The sequence below is a fragment of the Bacillus rossius genome, chromosome 18 (genome assembly GCF_032445375.1).
Source record: "Bacillus rossius redtenbacheri isolate Brsri chromosome 18, Brsri_v3, whole genome shotgun sequence".
NCBI lineage: Eukaryota > Metazoa > Arthropoda > Insecta > Phasmatodea > Bacillidae > Bacillus > Bacillus rossius.
Window position 1 is genome coordinate 27,491,858 of NC_086345.1, and position 20,369 is coordinate 27,512,226.

At 40.7% G+C, this 20,369-nt stretch overlaps 2 protein-coding genes across 2 annotated transcripts in view; both read right to left on the reverse strand.

The window, feature by feature from the left end:
- Positions 1–6,032: 6,032 nt before the first annotated feature.
- LOC134541086 (eukaryotic translation initiation factor 3 subunit B) overlaps positions 6,033–20,369 on the reverse strand; it is a 34,172-nt gene continuing 19,835 nt past the window's right edge. Inside the window, exons 10-13 of the mRNA XM_063384241.1 lie at positions 14,482–14,699; positions 9,376–9,579; positions 8,198–8,306; positions 6,033–6,529 (exon numbers count right to left, since the gene is read on the reverse strand). Of these exons, the coding sequence (XP_063240311.1) occupies positions 6,435–6,529; positions 8,198–8,306; positions 9,376–9,579; positions 14,482–14,699 (626 nt within the window). The 3' untranslated portion in view covers positions 6,033–6,434. The remainder of the gene's footprint in view (positions 6,530–8,197; positions 8,307–9,375; positions 9,580–14,481; positions 14,700–20,369) is intronic.
- On the reverse strand, positions 15,244–20,361 carry LOC134541087 (zinc finger BED domain-containing protein 4-like). The gene is made up of 2 exons (XM_063384242.1): positions 17,415–20,361; positions 15,244–17,281 (listed from the first exon to the last, which is right to left on the reverse strand). Exons 1-2 carry the CDS (start codon positions 18,399–18,401, stop codon positions 16,928–16,930), a joined length of 1,341 nt encoding a protein of 446 aa, XP_063240312.1. The 5' UTR covers positions 18,402–20,361; the 3' UTR covers positions 15,244–16,927.

Genomic DNA, 20,369 nt, shown 5'->3' on the forward strand with positions numbered 1-20,369 from the left:
GGTAGCGTGTTTCCCCTGTGAAGTGCGATGGCCAGGGACGCACCCGCGTGCGCCCTAGCATGCCAGTGAGGGTTTTCTCTGTGTGACTTTATCACTATATGTCTGTGTGTATATATTTGCAAACGATCAAGGGTCTTAAAAGTATGTAAATAACTTAATTTATTTATTAATTCTTGTGTAAATTCGCTGTTTAATTAATGTCTCGTTTAAGTCTTTATAAATAATTCTGTAACATTTCTGAAGGGTTTCGCCGTGTTAATATGTAACCACAGCCTGGCGTGCCGCGGGACGGGACCTCTCCCACGCCGGCCGATTTCCCCTCCCCTCCCCGCAACCCACGGGCTAGCGGGGAGAGTCAGTCGTGTCCTGGTCTCGAGCGGAGACAGACGTGTTCGCCGCTCCGCGAGCCGCGTACCTTGCGCTCGTGGCTAGTCGTTCGTTCAGTTCACAGATTGCCGCGGCAGCTGAGCTGCCACCGCGAACCAGCAACGTGCTTAATTTACGAGTTTTCGAGAGACGGGTCCAGCTGAGAGTTTCTGGAACGCGAACGTGTTGTTACAGGTTTCTGAACATTCGCCGCCTTAAGGGACATTACGTAACGGGCCGCGTACGCACAGCGCATTGTCACCGAGTCATCTCTAACGGAGTCAGTTTTGCATTGAGAACCTTACGATTCGTGTTGAAACGTATTCGCGAACAGTACGGTCTTCAGGGAGTCCGGGTCGCCGCGGTAGGACACTTGTTCCGCGACGGTTCCGCCAGGCTGCGGCAGGTCTTTAAACGTTAATAAAACTAGGCTCGTGAATTCGTTAATGCCGTGTTATTCTTGCGACAGCCTACCAACATTCCTCATCACTTCACTCTCCCTCCAGGTCCCGCATTTCCCGGTCCCGGCCACGTTGGCCTGGACCCACACCTCTCCGACGAGAGCAGTACGGGCAAAGCAGGACAATTACATCAACGGGAAAACGGGGACCTGAAGCCGAGGGACGTCAGTGTATTGAAAATTTGAATTTTTACTACCAACGTAATTAATTGTGACGCTGGTGACAGTACACATTTACACAGCCATGCTCATTTACACTGCATATGAAAATAATGAAAACATGACACGTGATTATCATTCACAAATATTCCAGATCAATATAGCTCATCATTATTTCATTGATGATCAGGGGCGTAGCCAGGGGGGGGTTTTAGGGGTTCAAACCCCCCCCCCCCCCTAGCCCCTAATATTTAATTAAATTTCTTATTCATCACTCAAACAAATTTCATATTAAAAATTAGTAAAAATTTTACCATTACAATATTTAAATTTAAGTACCGAAAACAGCTAAAATACCACTATTTTACACCTTAAAATCCAAATTTTCCCGGGGGAGGACCCCCCGACCCCCCGCTTTAATACGGGGTGGGGGCACGCTTCTTAACACCCCCCATACACAAATCCTGGCTACGCCACTGTTGATGATATTTGTAGTATTTAAGTTTGGTAGTTTGTTTATGTTAGATTTCAAACCAACGATGATTATAACTTCCTTTAATTATTTGGTAATCAACCAACTAAAAGCATAAGTTGCTCTTGAAATGCATCATTTTCCTTCAATAACAAAAAAAAAAAACTTTAAACTTTCAGTACTCAGTCGAAGAGCAAGAGTTATAGGAACCACTGGTCTTAGAACTGATAGTAGCATCTTTGAATATATATACTGTATAGAAGTCGCGAGCCCAGGTTAAAATTTCTAATACGGATTTGAGGTAGTTGGTTAATTCACCGCCGCAATCGCCACCATCTCTAGGGCATCGACTTGTGGTGGTCCCTAGCGGACAAGTGTCGAACTCTTCAAACACCCCTTCCCTCTCCTCTTTAACGACCTTGAGCTGCAGTGAATGATTGATGGGGGGTGCGGGGAATGACAACGGGCGACAGCGCTGCGCTCTAACGTGTAAATAACAACTAAGACGATACAGGGAAATACGGCAGCGCACTGCAGCGGTGAAGTTCCCAAGCTGCTCATCATACGCTTCTGAAAAATGTAGAGTAAATCCTATCCACTCGCGACTTCTATACAGTACATATATTCAAAGGTAGCATACAAACTCAGTTTACAATTGGAGTGTGTCCATTTATATTATTACATTTATGAATAGAATTTGACGTCCCTCGGCTTCAGGTCCCCGTTTTCCCGTTGAAATGAATGTCCTGTTATGCCCGTACTGCCCTCGTCGGAGAGGTGTGGGTCCAGGCCAACGTGGCCAGGACCGGGAAAGGCGGGACCTGGAGGGAGAGTGAAGTGATTGCGAGGAATGTTGGTAGGTTGTCGCAAGCAGAACACGGCATTAACGAATTTCACGAGCCGTCTTTTATTAACGCTTATAAAGTCCTGCCGCAGCCTGGCGGAACCGTCGCGGAACAAGTGCCCTACCACGGCGACACGGACTCCCTGATGACGGGGCGGTTCTCAAATACGTTTCGGCGCGAATCGTAAAGTTTATTAATGCTAGGCTGACCCAGTGAGAGAGGGCCCGAAGACGGAGCGCTGTACATACGCGGCCCGTTACGTAATGTTCCGTGGACGGCGAAAAGTTCAGAGACTCGTAGCACCACGTTCGCGTTGTAGAAACTGCCCGCTAGACACGTCTCCCGATGACTCGTAAGTTAACAATGCTAAGCTGACTCGCGGTGGCAGCTCAGCTGCCGTGACCGACTGCGGACTGAGCGAACGTTCAATCCCGAGCGCAACGTGCGCGGCTCGCGGAGCAACGAACACGTCTGTCTCCGCTCGAGACCAGGACGCGACTGCCTCTCCCCGCTCGCCCGCGGGCCGGCGCCCGCGGGTGGCGGGGAGGGAGGGGAAAATCGGCCGGCGTGGGAGAGAGCTCCGTCCCGCGGCGCGCCAGGCTGCAATTACATACTACTGCGAAACACTTCAGAAAAAGTTATTGAATTATTTACAAAGACATACACGAGACATTAATTACACAGCGAACTTGCACAATGAATAATAAATAAAATAAGTTAATTACACACATTCAAATCCCTTAATCGTTTACAAATATATACACACTGAAATAAAAGATAAAGTCACATAGAAAAAACACTCGTTGGCATGCTAGGGCGCACGCGGGTGCGTCCCTGGCCGTCGCACACACTGGGGTTCACTGGGGGGGAAAACAGGCCCCCTCAGGCCCGCGTCGGTGGCCAGGTACGGCCTCTGTATCTGGGAGGGTACGACTGTCGTCAAATTATTGGATTGAACTTATGACATTTCAAATCTGTGAGATAACACTTAACTCACCATTGTTTCTTTTGAACAAATTTGACTCTAATTATTTGTGGGTCAAAATATGTAATAAAACAATTATAAATCTTGTGACTGTTCAGTATCAAGGGGTTAACACGAACTTTACGCAGTTTGGGGTACCTTTGGGTGGGGAAACAAACCTCGTCGAACCGCTACACGATTTGGACTGCTCTAGAAAACCTTTCAAACTCCGTGGCTTCCTTCCTGTGCTGCTGGCTCTGCAGCTGCCGAAGTCGAATGTTAGGTTACTCCTCCGGTCCTCCCCCTCTGAACCTGACGTTGTTAAAATTGGAGTCGCCGTAGTGGATGCTGCCTCGGATCCCGACGTCCGCGATGTCTCCTCTAGTAGATCGACATCCTTCCTTCGCGGCGTGGGTCGGCATCTCTTCTTTCTTGCTTCACTGACATATTTGATTCCCTGGTATCGAGCTAATTAACGTTGCCTGTACCAATCGACGGTCTTGATGTCATGCTCCATAATCGGTCACTACCTCTTCTAATACTTAGTAGTACCGGTTTTCTTGAAATATATCAATGTTATTCCTGGTTTTCGTCGTTCATTAATTACTACTAAAACTTTACACGTTGATTCTTTGATTCTATAATCTCAAATTACATGGAACTTATTAACGATGTACCTAACTCCCTTTGCCGTCGAACGAACAATCCAAACTAAGCTTCCAAATTAAAAAAAAAAAAAGTTTCCTTGTTCCGAGCTCGATGTATCGCTCGAAATCGCAAATATAGTTTAAACGGAATATTAATCGTGCCCTAGCCTCTAATCAATAATAATCTCTTAAGTGTATACTTAAATATAGTAACACCAAATTTCATTAAACAATATCAAATAAAGCATTAATAATTATTTTAATCAAGAAACATACTTATAGAAAGTAATAAAATTAACGTTTAAGCTAGAGTGAAATATTCATAGAGCACAAAAATTGCAAATAACTTTCAATATAAGGAAAAGATAAAATTACACAGAGAATAAAATTAAAGACATTTAAAAACAAATGTTATACTTCTATGAGTGCTTCACCAAGTACCGTACCTCTACAGTTTTAACGCTAAAATTAACTTTTATCTCCTGGAAACCACTGGGTTAAAAATACCACAATTTAATTCTCACTTATACCAAACATTTTGTACTCTACATAACTTTAATGACATCATATACCGATTAATTAGGAATCACAATAATAATCAATTGTCTAAACTTAGAAATTTATCCTCTTAACTTGTCCTCTAGTCACATGCTATATTTTATATTATCCATTTTTCTGTATATTTTGTGTATAGTAAATGTATTCACTGAGGTTATATAATTATGTAATTAATAGTTAGCTAAGTAATGCACCATGTTATCTTGTCCTTTAGATATATTAATGTCTTCTGTTTTCATGATTTGTGAATATCCTGTGCTGTCTATTTATAGTGATAGTGTTTGTTTTGTGTTGTGCCCACCTCTAAAGTCTCAAGACTGTCGGTGTGCATGTAACAAATTTAAATAAATAAAAGTCTTATAAATCAATGAATGCTGGCTGCACGCACGAAAAAGCATGACTCATTGTCACGTTCCGCTTGAGCCGAACATGCAAGAACCGGCCAACCACCGTGCGAGAAAATCTAGAATGTCAAACAGGTTAAGAAGGCAGACTTTTTAAAAAATTTCAAATGACGTTATCCTGTAAAATTATTGTCCGTAAACAGACTTTACAGACGCCCCCCCCCCCCCCCCCCCTTTTTTTTTAAAATAATTTAATGGTAAACAGCTTCTTCACATTATTGATGTTTGTTGAGAAACACATTTGCAAGGTTGGAGTGATTTTATTTTCTCTTGGTTTCAGTGTCAAAACTAATTATGTTAGTAAAAAAAAAAATATTCATCCTATTGCTTTACAATTCTTAACAAGTAAAATGAACTTCAGATAATGAATGCTGGTATCTCTTAATCGAAGCAAAAATCTGTAGGATTCCCATAATATTTATCATTCCCATTTCAAAGTTATGGTTTCGCAGGCGCTTTAATTGAGGGTCTTTACGATTTCATGGGAGGTCCAGCCCTACCCCACCCCCCTAAACATCCATGCCTCTAATGTGTACTTGTTTATTAACTTACCAATAAAAAGGCAAGACTTTTCTAATTGTTCTTGCAATTGCAACAGCTCCCTAGTAAGTACTTAGCTACCATTGTTTGTAATAATCTTTGTTGAATAGATATAAAGGGTCATTTTAATACTGATAAAGTATTGACAAATTATTTCCACAATTAGTTTACATTACAGTGATTGCAACAAGTAAATACAGTAATAAATCTATAATAGTTCTGGTTAGTTGTAAAATTATGGTACCCAAATTTATATTTTCACCTATTCTATGAGACACACATACTTTTTGCCAATTTGAGAATCAGAAATTATTAGTAGAATCAGTAGTCTGGAGTTTGTAATTTTTTTTTTCTTTTATGAATTTTAGTGATACTTTTCTCGAAAATCAAACCTTTCCAAAAGTATATATTACTGAAGTGTTCAAGGTGTTTCATCGAACAAAACAAAACTGAAAAATTATGAAGGTCAATCAACCCTAAAGTTTTGGCAGGCACCACAAGAAATTATTTTTCCAACGCTAAAGGAGAGAAAAGGTAAAGTAGATATTCTCACCTGTGTTAACACAGTGTATCGGAGAAAGCACGGTACGTACTAGAGGAAAACATGGGAAAACCAATGCAGGAAATAAAGTTTTATTGATTTTTGTACATATTCTATACGGCACATGATAGAACTTTCCCAGATAAAAGGTGAAGCGTGTTCTACCGTTGGGAACGGCACAGCAGGTAAAGGCAGAAAGCAAGTGTAAAAACCAAGCACGAACTGCAACACTCTCTCTCGACAAATCAAAAATCATTTTCCACCACGGGAACCCGCTCTAGAGAGCAGGCTGGTTAGTTAACTATTTAAAGAAAGCAATTAGCAGTCAGTCATCCATACAAAGATACAGGACACTCCACCGATAATAGTGATAATTACAATGTCAATGCACCAGTCCACGTTCGTCGCGTTACAAGAGGTTTCCAAGAATGGCAAGTCGTTCTCTCTTTTGCAACAATCACAAGTATCGATTCACAAATTACTCGAGAACGGTTATCTCTTCCTTGATGAAAAACTCTACCACCTCCTCTTCGACGTTCTTCGTGTCTGAGTCAAGTTCGTCGGTGTCGATGTCTACAACAGAAAAAAAACTTAGGATTAGGAATTGATACTAACATCAAAACATGCTGGGTTAGTGCATATGATTATAGTACAGTAGTGTCTCAACTAACAGATGATCTATATTATCCTAGCAGACCTAAAGTGCCATTCGCGGCCAAAAACTGTCGAAACATTTGCTTGAGGACCCACACTGAAGAAAGCCTGAAAAATGACGCTACTGGTCAACTGAAAAAAACAAGATGATTTTGAAATGTTATCCCCGTTATCAAAGATTTTGCTTAATCGTGGGGTGAGCGGTCCACACTAACTTCGTAAATCAAAACACTATAGTTTATACTTTCACATTTATAATTTGAAAATGATTCAGAATATCTAGTTGAATTTTTCAGAGAAGTACCTTACAAGATAAATAACTGGTTCAGCACTACAAACTAAATTAACAATAAAAGCATTTATTGACACAGACACAGCTCATGAACTTAGCTTGTGAACAGTGTTGCAGTGTGTTTGAAATGCACGTTTTTTGCGGAAAACTACAGAATATTTTGGAAATCCGTTTTTGTGGGAAAAGAACACACAATTCAAAATGAATTGCAAACAAATACCCTACGGAAGTTTAGTTTTTATTAGCTGTCACAACTGTCCATAACATCACATCATAAATCCTGGCCTTTTGAGTAGTAAAAAGTATAGTAGAACCACATTTTTACGCACCCGGGATTTACAAATTCCCGTGATTAACTTATTTTTATCTTGCACCGTCATTTTCCCTATGATATTAATGCATCAATTCACGTATGGAACAAGTTGAAAACTTTTTTGAAGTTTATTTATCACGTATGTTACTGTGTTTGGCATAAATTCGTCTTGGACTCCTGAGAAGAGTAAAAAGAAATTTAACAGAATTTTTGAATTCAATTTGAAAATAATTTGTTATATGTGAACAACATGACATTTGATTTTGGGGGGAGGGGGAGGGGGAGGGGGGGAGAGTATTCACAGTAGCCTAATGGTTAAGTTAGGAAAAAATATAACAACGCAATACTGTAAAACGGGTTGGTTGATATAGGTTTGCGACATTTAAAATACTGAAAAATCCTTAGGAATAACCAATTTAAAATGTCGCTAACAATCTCAGCACCAAACAAGTGCTATTAAGAAGCATTTTAATATTCGTTAAAAATTTTATTTCTTGTACATCATTTCATTCTTTTGAGATTCAGATTCGAGAAAAATGGGATTCTACCCATCACTAATATATATATATAAAAAAGAATGAATACTGTCGATGAAAAACTAAGAAGAGGGACAAAAACAAGATTGATAACAAACAAACCTGGAATAAAGGAAAAGTTAGATATTTTGATGGCACACGGCATCATTTTACATTATTACTACGATTTTCATTCAAACTTAGAATCATCACGACTACATATATGTTAAAGACAGAGGGGCGCAACAGGGGGGGGGGGGGGCAAGGGGTGATCGATGATTCTTTATAAAACGGTATACTGATCCCCCCCCCCCCCCCCCCCCGGAAATTAAGTTGTTGCGCTCCTGCAAAGACAGTTTCCAATGGCGTAGCCGGAACCAGGGAGATAGAGGAAACTGCCGCGCGAGCCGGCAGGAACAAGACTTATCACCGCCCGCTCCGTCGACGCGGGGAACGACGGGACTCACTGTTCCTGAGCTCGAGCCGCCGGCCCTTCTGGGACTTCCACTGCTCCACCCGCTTGGCCTTGTACTCCACGAAGTCCTCCAGCAGCTTGGCTCGCTTCTCAATCAGCTCCTGCACAGGAGAGACACACCCGCACCATTCGGCCGCGTCCACTCCCGCACACGCACCTACCGCCCCGACTCTCTTCCGTTACCAACTTCCCGACAAGTTTCCCGAAAGAAACGCTACAGGTTCGCGACAGGCTCGGAATTCTGATGCCCAAACCTTTCCCCCACGTTTTCCCGGGCCTGGACCGACGACAAGAGAAAAATGAAAACATGATATTTGGTCGCAGGTGACAACCAACCTACGAAGCAACGAATAACGTGACTGAATCAAGAGTGTGTGTTTCATCACTTCTTACAACTGCCACAAGTCCGAAAAAAATAAATAGCTAAATGAACATACCCCCATGAATATTTAATTTTTACTTCTCATGCTGGTGTGGTTTTTTTTACGCTTCAAATTTTCTTAGTGGCAGTTTCATAAAAGGGTTATACTGTATTAAGGTAGCAAGCAAACCCTGACAAAGCAATTCCATAACCAGACGTCTTAATCAGTGCTAATTTTGGTTCCACAACCAACCGCATGTCTAAATCAGTGATAATTTTGGTTTCACAACCAGACGTCTAAACCAGTGATAATTTTGGTTCCACAACCAGACGTCTAAACCAGTGATAATTTTGGTTCCACAACCAGACGTCTAAACCAGTGATAATTTTGGTTCCACAACCAGACGTCTAAACCAGTGATAATTTGGTTCCACAACCAGACGTCTAAACTAGTGATAATTTTGGTTCCACAACCAGACGTCTGAACCAGTGATAATTTTGGTTCCACAACCAGACGTCTAAACCAGTGATAATTTTGGTTCCACAACCAGACGTCTAAACCAGTGATAATTTTGGTTCCACAACCAGACGTCTAAACCAGTGATAATTTTGGTTCCACGAGACGTCTAAACCAGTGATAATTTTGGTTTCACAAACAGACGTCTAAACCAGTGATAATTTTGGTTCCACAACCGGATGTCTGAATCACTGATAATTTTGGTTCCACAACCGGACCTCTAAACCAACGATAATTTTGGTTCCACAACCGGACGTCGGATCGGCAGTCAGCAGGGGGGCAGAGCACCGACCTTGGAGGCCTTGGACATCCGGAGGCGGTCCTTGCTCTCGAACTGGGCGCTGTACTTCTTCAGGTTCTTCTTGATCTCGCCGACCTGCTTGGCCGGGAGCAGCGACTTGGGGCGCGGCCGCCACAGCAGCTTGCAGAACGTCTCCACGCTCGCGCGCTTCAGGATCTTGCCTTGGAACGACCAGATCCAGTAGCCCGTGTCCACCTGCCGGGGGGCAAGGCACGTCCTCCGGTCAGCACGCCACACACGGCCGGGGACACCATTCTCTCACTCACACACACAGGGGCGTAGCCAGGGGGAAGGTTTTAGGGGCTCAAAGCCCCCCCCCCCCCCCCCCCCTTTAGCGCCAAATCTTTAATTAAATTTCTTATTCATCACTGAAAACAAATTTCATATTAAAAATTAATAAAATTTTTACCATTACAGTATTTAAATTCAAGTACCGAAAACTGCTAAAATAGCACTATTTTACACCTTAAAAGTCCAAATTTCCCCGGGGGAGGACCCCCGGACCTCCCGCTTTAATTCAGGTGGGGGGGGGGCATGATTCTTGACACCCCCAGTACACAAATCCTCGCTACGCCACTGCACACACTCACTCACTCTCTCGTGTTTTATTCTCAGGCCAATTTCTGCGGGTCTACACAAAAAAAAAAAAAAAAGGAAAGGGTTGTCTGTGAAGTCAGTTTACGGACGATAATTTCATGTGATAACGTCATAAGAAAACATCGATGAAAAATTGCTTTCTTTTTTTAACTGTCAAATATTATTAACATTTTTTTTTTTTTTGCAAATTCAACATTTTGTTTAAAATATTAATCACGAACAATTGGTCAAAAAAAAAAAGCCAGCCTTAACCCGTTTGATATCATGGAAGATTTTCTCACACAGTGGTTGGGCCGATTCTCGCACGCTCGGCTCAGGCGGAACGTGACGATGAGTCATGCCTTTTTCGTGCGTGCAGCCGGCGTTCATCGATTCATAAGACGTTATCACGTCAAAAGTATCCTACATAACTGAATAATCTGATTTTCTTTTTAAAAATTCTAAATAAAAATAATTTTTGTTTTGAATATTCATTGCCAATAGATATAGCAAGTGGGACTCATTCACAAAAAAAATTTTAATGAAAAAAAAAAAAAAATGATAAAATGATAAACCCAAGTAGATTCATTGAGAAATTTTGATTTGTTTTCAACAAATAGTACATAAATACTTTTTTGTATTGCACAAATCTGTAATTTTGATTAAATATTTTTAAAAAAAATACTGCTATTTTTATGTACACAATCAGTTTGATCAAAAACTATTTTTAAAACAAAATTACCCTGGTTTGAGAAAATGCATTGGCCCGCAGTTATTTGTTTCGACACACCCCTCTAAAACCATTAGCCAGTGAAGCCCAACTTGGAGAAAAAAAAAAGTTAATGACAACTTAAAAACAGCAAAGAGTTTCTCGCTAAGAAATCAGACATTAAAAAAAAAATTGGTAGAGAAAACATAAGGCTTCGAATTTTGGGCATTATGCCAGAAGAATTCATAGAATTCATAAATATTCCCAGTCTGCATAGACTTTGCCAGGCTCCCACTCTCTCACTTCAGACAATTTTCCCGAGTTTCCCAGTCCAACAAAGCATTTATTCCATGTCTCAACCACATCATCGTGCGAGATCAAAATACATTACAGAAAAGCTACTGCACCAAATGTAAAATGTCAAGATTTCCTAAAAAAACATTAATAAAAATTTTTTTTATCAACTTATTCACAAATATATTAATATTTTTTGAGTACTCCCAAACCCCTAATTAGAAACACACTTGTATTAAAAGTTTACTTGACTATTTTTATTCATCTGCCATTTACCGTATTTACTCGCATAATGTCCGCAGCAATTTGGCTACATTTTTGACAAAAAAAAATGGGGTGCGGACATTATGAGGTGAAGTCCGAAAAAAAAAAAAATTTTCCCCCAAAATTTTACGTTTTCTGTAGAGTAAAAAATTGTTCTCTCATACAGTCAAACCTCTCTGAAACGACCCCTCACGGTTCCCAGGAATAGGGTCGGAATAGAGGGGGGGTCGTAATAGATGTTTTCCGAAATTTTCAGTTGATTTCAACCCCCCCCCCCAACCCCTTTTCCCAAACCGCTACTCGCTAAGAAACCAGCCATACAATGGCAGGATGCTGTCACTCACAATGCTAGACGGCTGTGCTTTAAACCTTCATGACAAGTCCGTCGCCCTACAGGCCACCTCTAAAGAAAATATGTCAATAGACAGTTTATGTTTACTGGTTAGATTACATGTACGATTTCTTGCTTGCCGTAGTTAAATACACTAGAACCCCGATGTCACGAACCCCGGATTTAACGAAGCAGTGATTTTACGAATACATTCTCGAGAACCGTCAAAAAATTGGACATTTTGACCAAAATGTGAAAATCAGAAGAAAAAAAATTTAAAACAAAACAAAATGAAAGATTATTAAAATCTGTTAACTTTAACACACAGCGTATTTTTTGTGTCGGCTTTAATATTTCCAATAATGTTCATGTGAGAATAACAAAAAAATAATGGGACATTTCCTTTAAAAATACGGCAGCAGTAGCTTGTGCAACGTAAGTGGGAGCGCGGGAATATCGTCTAGACAGGCTGGCGGCAGCACAGGCGGCGGATGCATGACGTCATACGGCTTACCTCTCCTTCCCTTGTCTAGACTTCAAGGTTCATCCCTCCCAGGCATACAAACCATCGTGTCTCTCTCCCCCTCCTACTTCAACGTCCTTTGGCATGTGAAACTGTCAACATCCTTCCTCACCTTCACCAAACTGTGTGCGACTAAAGCCAGGTTTGTATAGTCCAGTTCTGGTAAAATGAAAAATTTTTAAGGGCCCCCGCGACAGCCATTTACCGTTAATTGTTTTGATACAAATTGTTTGTTAGTTACACAACATTATTTCTGAAGGAAAATCACTGAAACTTCAAAATTTATTTAATGGAAAAATTTAGCAGGGCCGTAAAAGTATTCATTTTTGCCGCAAATGAACTATACTCGCCCTTCCTGCCGGACAACATTCTCGGCGCGTGACGCATGGCAACTACAGTCGTGTGCCGCGCACAGCCACGAAAAACCTACGCAATTTCCAAACTATACTATATATCCGACTGGAGTCTGTTTACGAAAAGCATTTAAGAATTTGTTAATGGTTCTTTTGAGATAAAATGGCTAAAAGACATGTTTTCGAAGTTTTAGGTGTAAAAAACCCGTTACAAATTTCTTGAAAGTATCATAGGGAAATGCATTACACCTTTATCTTTATTTTTCCGCCATATAATGTTATGGTCACCGCTCAAATTTCACTGTTATCTGACGGGAACGAGATGACTGCGCGCCAGTTCAGAAGCCTTGCACTTAGAGGTTTTACCGCGCTAGAACTACCATTGAGCGTCGATCTTATCATCCCGCTTCACTAACACACACGCTGACCAGACAGCGCCCTAAAGCTGATTAGAGGAAGCATGTAGAAATGCAAGGCAGGAAATTTTTCCAGCTTATCAACCAGGACCCGGGCAAGTCTTGACTATTAAGCTTTTCACATTAAAATATAAGAGACTTGTATTGTGTAATTTCGGTGTTATTTAGCGGTTTTTCTTAAAAATCGCTTTTTTCGCATTTTCCATATAAATTCGCGGAAAATTTCGCGATTTCGCGATTCACCATATAATCGTGGCCCTAGTTATTGCTCGCGCGAGAGGAGAACGTGGAATGTTAGAAGAAAGATAAATGCGGGGTAGACAGACGGCAGCCAGTGTGTTTCCTGCGCGGGGAATAAGTGGCGTAGCCTTTTTTTTTATGCTGGGTGAAGCGACCTTTTTCTATCAACCCACGGGAAAAATTAATTGCTTGAGCTGTCAAAATAAACATCGCTGCGGCAGTTAAAACAAGTCGAGGCGGGCGTGCATCCAGTCGGTCGCTGTGTATTGTCAACCGATAGTAATCAAAATCAAGAGAAATCCAGCAGGTAGCTTTGCCTTAACTGCGTACCACACTAGACACTCGCAATAAGCTAAACGTAAACACGTTGCCACAAAAACCTTTATCTGCACCCTGCCGACAAAGGGACGTGGAATGGGGGTTGTTAAGCGCTGACAGCGGTCGACAGGAAGCACTCGGCAAGAGAAACGCAGCAACACGTTACTCACCACAAGAAACTTATTTTCTGTCTGTTTATCTTCGGATTTTCGGCAATTTTTTCACGGTTCCTCGAAATCGGGTTGTAATAGAGAGGTGGTCGCAATAAATGGGGTCGCAACAAAAAGGTTTTACTGTACTTAGTTTACTAGCAGAGCGCTGGCGACTGGCGACCCTCCGCAGCGGACGTGAGAAATGTGACAGGTGTCGAGATAATTGGGTGCCGGCGAATAGTGGAAGACGCCACTCTTTTTTTTTTCTTCTCTCACTCGCGTGTGCGCTCTTACGTTCAGAAGCCGCAGCCAGCCTACACAAAATAAACGCTTTGCGTGAAAAGATATTTTTTTAATCTTTCATAGAGACGGCCACTGATGTCTAATGTCTGCATTAGCCGGCGCCGGCGAACCTCCCTCCTTGTCCCTTGCCCACTGTGTGTATAAGAAATCCGTGCGCATGTACCCCCACCACTTCTCCGCTACCTCCCCTACTTTGTGACGTAGTGTGAGTTGACGTGTACTGGCTTGTGCTATATATAGCCCATCCCCTTGCAACTCGCGTGACGTCGCAGGCAGCTGAGCAGTGGAGTGCGAGTTCCTGAGTCCGGATTATTTCACCACGCTACAAAACCCTCTCAGCGACCGCTCCGGAGAAATGAACAACTCAAGGTCAAAGCATTGTTGACAGCGTCGGTAATTTTCCATCCCGTTACTGTGCCTTTCAGGGGTGGCCAAGGTTGCTTTGTCTGGTGCGGACTTTATGCGGATTTTAAAAAATTCCATTTCAAGTATTTAAAAAGAAATGTGCGGACATTATGCGATGGTGGACATTATGCGATTTAATACGGTAGTCAGTTTCCCAGTTCTCCATGTGTCGGATCGCCCGAGTGTTCCCCCGGTATCCCAGGGGGCGCTCGCCTTGGTCTTCCAGTAGGACACGGCGGTGACGACGTAGCGGCCCGTGGGGTCCCACTCCACGTCGGAGGCCGCGAAGTGCTCCGTGCTGTGCATCACCACGAAGTCGTTGGTGTCGACGAACTCCAGCGTGCCGCCCAGGTTGCGCAGGCCCGCCAGCACGATGAACTGGCCCGCCGGCGACCAGAACAGCGAGTTGCACGCCTTCTTCTCGAACCTCTCTGCCAGGCGGGCACGGGCAGACAGAAACAACTCGATACAACACAAATACACTGATCTGTACAGGGGCGCAACATACCTTTTTATAAATAATCATATATATGGTGTTAAAATTATATATATAATCAAAAGAATATATGTCGGCCTATACGCTACTTCTTAGTGTTCTAACATGATTATAACATACATAAAATTGCGTATTTTATATTTCGTACAGAAAAGATTACCTGTTGCGTACACGCGGGGGCGCAACAACTAAATTTCCAAGGGGGTGGGGTGGGGGTAGGGGGCGCGCAATATATCCCTTTTTATAAAGAATCATCGATCCCCCCCATATTGAAGCGGGGGGATCCAGGGGCTCATGAGTTCTCCTGTAAAATTGACTGAAATGGAGTAACGAGGTTTTGGAATTAAGCCGACGAAACGTCTGCGGACAAGTTGTCCTCGGCGTACCTCGCCGGCTGTAGGGAGGTTGCGCTGTCTGTGACTGCGAGCAGTGGCGTAGCCAGGATTTGTGTAAGGGGGGTGTTAAGAAGCATGCCCCCCCCCCCCCCCCCCCCACTACGGGAAAATTTGTATTTCAAGGTGGAAAATGGTGCTATTTGAGCAGTTTTATCATCTAAAAAATTGATTACACAGCACTTTCCTTTGCCCCCGTTTGCCCCCACTTCAAGGTTTCAGAAGGGGGGGGGGGAAATACCCTTCCCCCCCCCCGCTGTTGTTGCACCCCTGATTTGTACCCAAATGTAATTAAACAAATAATATGAAGTAAAAATTACACGAAAAAGCATCAAAAGGAACCAATTGGTCATGAAATAAAAAAGTACTTCAATAGAATTGAATTTCAATGATTAAATACTTGAATTGTAACTTAAATGAATCGAAGGAATAACTGAAATGTGTGAAAACGTTTCCTTACTGTACATATTAATGCGAAATAACCAAAATAATCTGAAACGAAACAACCGGGGCCGGGCAAAACCCTCAAGCATCGTCGCTTACGAAACTACGCCACTCGGTTACTGTATGTGCCATGCTCAGACTGAATTGTAGCTGCGACAGAAAAAAAAAAAGACCATATTACCGCACTCTGTTGGATTTTCGGTGAATTCACTTTGATAGAAGACCCTAAACATTTAAGTTTTCGTGGCAAAACGAAAAAAACTAAATTTCAAAAACAAAATGTCAGTTGGGCGGTGTTGTTTCTTAAGCGGAGAATGTTCCCTAAAATCAGTAGCAACTACATTGGCCCCCACGCCAAACAATTTCAATTTTTATTTATTTTTGTTTGCCTGGTGTTCTATTAAAAATACGGACTTTAACGTGAAACGGTAATTACATCTGCATCATCTTGTAACGTAATCTGCTCGTCAATACCTATTTCGATTCGTGATTTTGTATTAGGGGGATAAAATGTTTCAATGTATAATGCATAAAGATTGATCATACTGGAAAATTGAAATTCTTTAAGCATTTTATAAAACTGACACAATGATAATTTATTAGGGATGGGAAATTTTCAAAATTTTCGATTCGATACCGATTATCGAGTCTTGTTGCGATCATCGATTCTTATCGATTATCGATTCCAATCAATTAGGTTAAGTTATAGATTCTCATTTTCGGGATTGAAGTATAAGTTACAATGGAATCAGTAAACATACTTATTGAATACACTAAAAAAGCATTTTTCAAAATAATAAATAAATACTATTAAATTTAACACATAAAACAAAACTTTACATTACTTGAAATAAAGAAATTGAAATTACTATTCTGTAATGTGTAATGTGTAGGGCAAGCATTATTTTTTATGTGGATTATGTTTAATCCAGTTGAATATGTAATTTTGAAAAGAGAATACGTAATTTAGTAATAGGTCAGTAGTACTAATAAAAAGTGAATTGTCGTAAAGTCATCAAAATACTAACAATTTCATTGGAATACAATTTAATAAATAGTATATTAATTACTAAATGTACAATCATTAACATTTATCAATCAAACTTTAAATAGCCACAAAAAGTTGTGATTATTAAAAATATTGTAAAAAACCAGAAACTACCAAATTCAATCTTTATACCTTTGAAATAAATGACAACATAGTGAAATATCATAAAAACAACACTTTTGACAAAATAAAATTGAAAGTTCTTAAAATAATAAATGAAAACTGGCAAAGCATCTTATTAGATCACAAAGTCTTATTAGATCCTAAATTCTTATTAGATCACAAATTCTTATTTAAAAAAACCAACATTTTGACTCGTTCAGGATCTAAACGGTTCCGTTTCTGATCAACAATCAGTCCTGCAGTGCTGAATAATCGCTCGGAATGTACAGTTGAAGGTGGAATGCAAAGAAATTTCTTTGACAGTTTTTTTAAACATGGGTACTTGGTATTTTCTTTCCAATACTGGAAAACGTTGGTACTTGAATTTTGAATAGGTTCTTCCAAGTAAACATTAATCTCATCTTCAACTGATGCGATGTGGCTTACACTTGGGGCAGTCTTCATTATGTTTGAGTAAAATGTCCACATACCATGGCTTTCCATTGCTTGGCTGGATGTTTGCGGCACAGACTGAGAGAAAAGCAACAAAATTTTCAAAATTAAAAATTAAAAATGAACAAACAAATGTGTCAACATAAAACAGCAGAAGTAGACAAATAAGAATACACTTAATGAATTACAAGGAAATTAGCACCTAACTTACCTCAGTTTCAGGTTGTTTCAAACAGATAGTTTTTCTTGCTTCTTCAATCAAAAAAACTTTCGCTTTTGTGACATTACCGTCCTGCACAAAAACATGGTGTTTAAATCGTGGGTCCAGTAATGTTGCAACTGCGTACAACATATTCTCTTCAACATCAGAATACTTCAAAGTTATGGCAGCAAGCATATCATTTTTGATGCCCTGTACACCTGATCCAGTAGGTGCTGGTTTCCTTAGCTCTTCAGTAGAACTGTTGATTATAGGTATGACTTCTGAGGCTGTCACACACTGAGTACTTACAGCCAATGTTGCATGGTTGAAAATACTTAAAAGGTTTACTACATTTGTCATCAGGTTCCATTCTGCTGATGAAAAAGTCACAGGTAACTGCAGAGTTGCTGATGCTAAAGAAACAGACTGTTTTTGCTCAAGTAAGCGCTGTAGCATATGGAGAGATGAATTCCAACGCGTTGGTTCATCCTGGATAAGTTTATGTTTTTTCATTTTCAGCGTGGCTTGAGCCTTCTTTAACTCTTTTGTCGCCTTACAAGAATGTTTGAAATGGCCAACTATGCGACGACCGTTGGCAATCAGATTATTTACATTCTTGTTGTTCAGTAGCCCTTCCTTTACAACAAGCTGCAGGGTATGTGCTAGGCATGGCAGATGTTCATATTCGGATGATTCTAGGCCAGCAGTTATGTTCCTGGCATTGTCTCTTACAATGGCAACAACTTTAGATTGCAGCTTCCATTCTTCAAGTGTTTCTGTGATAAAATTGCACAAATTGTTCCCTGTGTGAGATAATTCAGGAAAGGGAATAACCCCAATGTTGAGGTGTTGCAAGACAAAATTGGAATCAACAAAATGCACAGTTAGACCAAGATAATCGTCATTGGCTGTTGAAGTCCACATATCTGTTGTAAGACTCACATGTTCAGCTTCGTCCAACTTTTTGTTCACATTTTCCCTACATTCTTGGTACATGTGTGGTACAACAGTATTTGAAAAATGTTTTCTGCTGGGCAAAACATACCTAGGCTCAAGGAATTTGACAAATTCTGTGAATCCTCTGTCTTAAACCATGCTAAAAGGACGATTGTCTAAGCACATCATTCTACCTATGTGCTGAGTTATTGATTTTGCACGAGGATCAGTGGACTTGAATTGTGCAGTTTTATCAATAAATGATTGTAATGTAGGCTGGTATTGACTTTTAGGAGTTAGCCTATACTGGTTTGGTGTTCTTGATGAAATATTCGTTTGGCCAACTTTCTCAGCATGCCTCGGGGACACTGAACCGCTGCCTCTCGATGAATCAGTAGCAGTAGGCCTAACATCTGAATTTGATGACAATGGCAAGGTTGTCTCTGAAGAACAATTTTGTGCTGAACTATCATCTATTTCATTTTCTTCAATCTCGCTCAATTCCGATGAATGTAGCCTTTGTTTCTTCGTCTCATGAACATAACTCCCATGCTTGTTTTCGAGATGTTTTTTCATGTTTGTTGTAGTTTTAGATTTACCGCCACGTGAGATTGTACATTTACAGATTTGACATATTGCGTAGCCAGAATTTTGTCGGTCGATGACAAAGTATTTCCACACTTCACTAGACATCACGTAAATAAAAATGTTATTTTACTATTCGTATTGCGCTAACATTACCCAACATTCAAACAAAGAAGCATCACTGGAAACAAAAGCATGTAAGAAAATTTCTACAGTTGCCGTACTGGTAACTTACTGGAATGAAAACGTGTTTCAAAAACGTCCATTGAAATTTTATGTTTAAGTTGCGTAATTAACTGGTGATTTAATGTTTACTGTTATTAAATAAATTACGGAAAATACGTAACTCGTAAAATGTTACGGGCTATGGCCACATTATTCTTGCATTTTATCGTTAAGTAATTGAGAATAAGATCTGTACCGGAAGTTGGCAAACCTGTGAAAGTTCATGTATAGACAAATGCTGGTTAACAAAAAAACTCATTGACGAAAATAAATATGCAACAACGCAAGTGAATAAATATACTAGAAACGTAGAAAACGTGGCACACTTCTCAGTAGAATCTTGAAATTTTGTGCACATGGCTACCAATGTGGGTGTATTCAGCAAGTAAAAGTTGGGCTACAATTTCTTTATACGATAACACTGCGTTAATAAATAAATAACCCTAAATGCACAGTACGAAATCGCCAACCTCCGTTCCCGCTTACGGGATTGTGGCAACTGAGCTGTGGTAAGCTATGTTATATTTCATTTATTATTTATTATATCGTTTATGGTTATTTATTTAGTTGTAAAACTGACTAAAATTACTGCAACGACAGCGATGAACCGCTGCTAGGCAGCACTTTACGTCTACATCCTGCAGAATTTTAATAATCGGTGATTTTTGCCGATCCTCGATTATCGATTATGTATCAAAAAATCGGGGTATCGAAGAATCGACGGATCGACTTTCCCATCCCTATAATTTATCAATAAAGCATATATTACGGGTTGGGTTAAAAAAATGTTTGAAAGAATAAATTTTTCAAATTTTCCGGGGGAGAAAAAAAAACAATAAAATAAATCATACAGCTACATCACTTTTTACCTTCAAATTACTATCACTGGGGAATTTCAAACACCTTTCCAGGATATTATCTTTGAAAGATTTGTGAAATGTGAGTGCATGACTTGACGTAGGCTTTTGGACATACGCCATTGCTTAGCACTTTTTTTTTTAGGTTAGTGCTAAGCAATGGCGTATGTCCAAAAGCCTACATCAAGTCACCTTTCCAGGATTCAAGATAAATTCCCTGAGCAATTTCAACTCCCCCCAAACTTCCAGAACACACGACACACTGTTGTGATTGAAGTCGGGATTCGGCCGGACTAAGAGTTCAGCAGACAGCTAAAGGGGGAGCGACCTCTACGGGGCCGGACCCCGGGGGGACACCCAC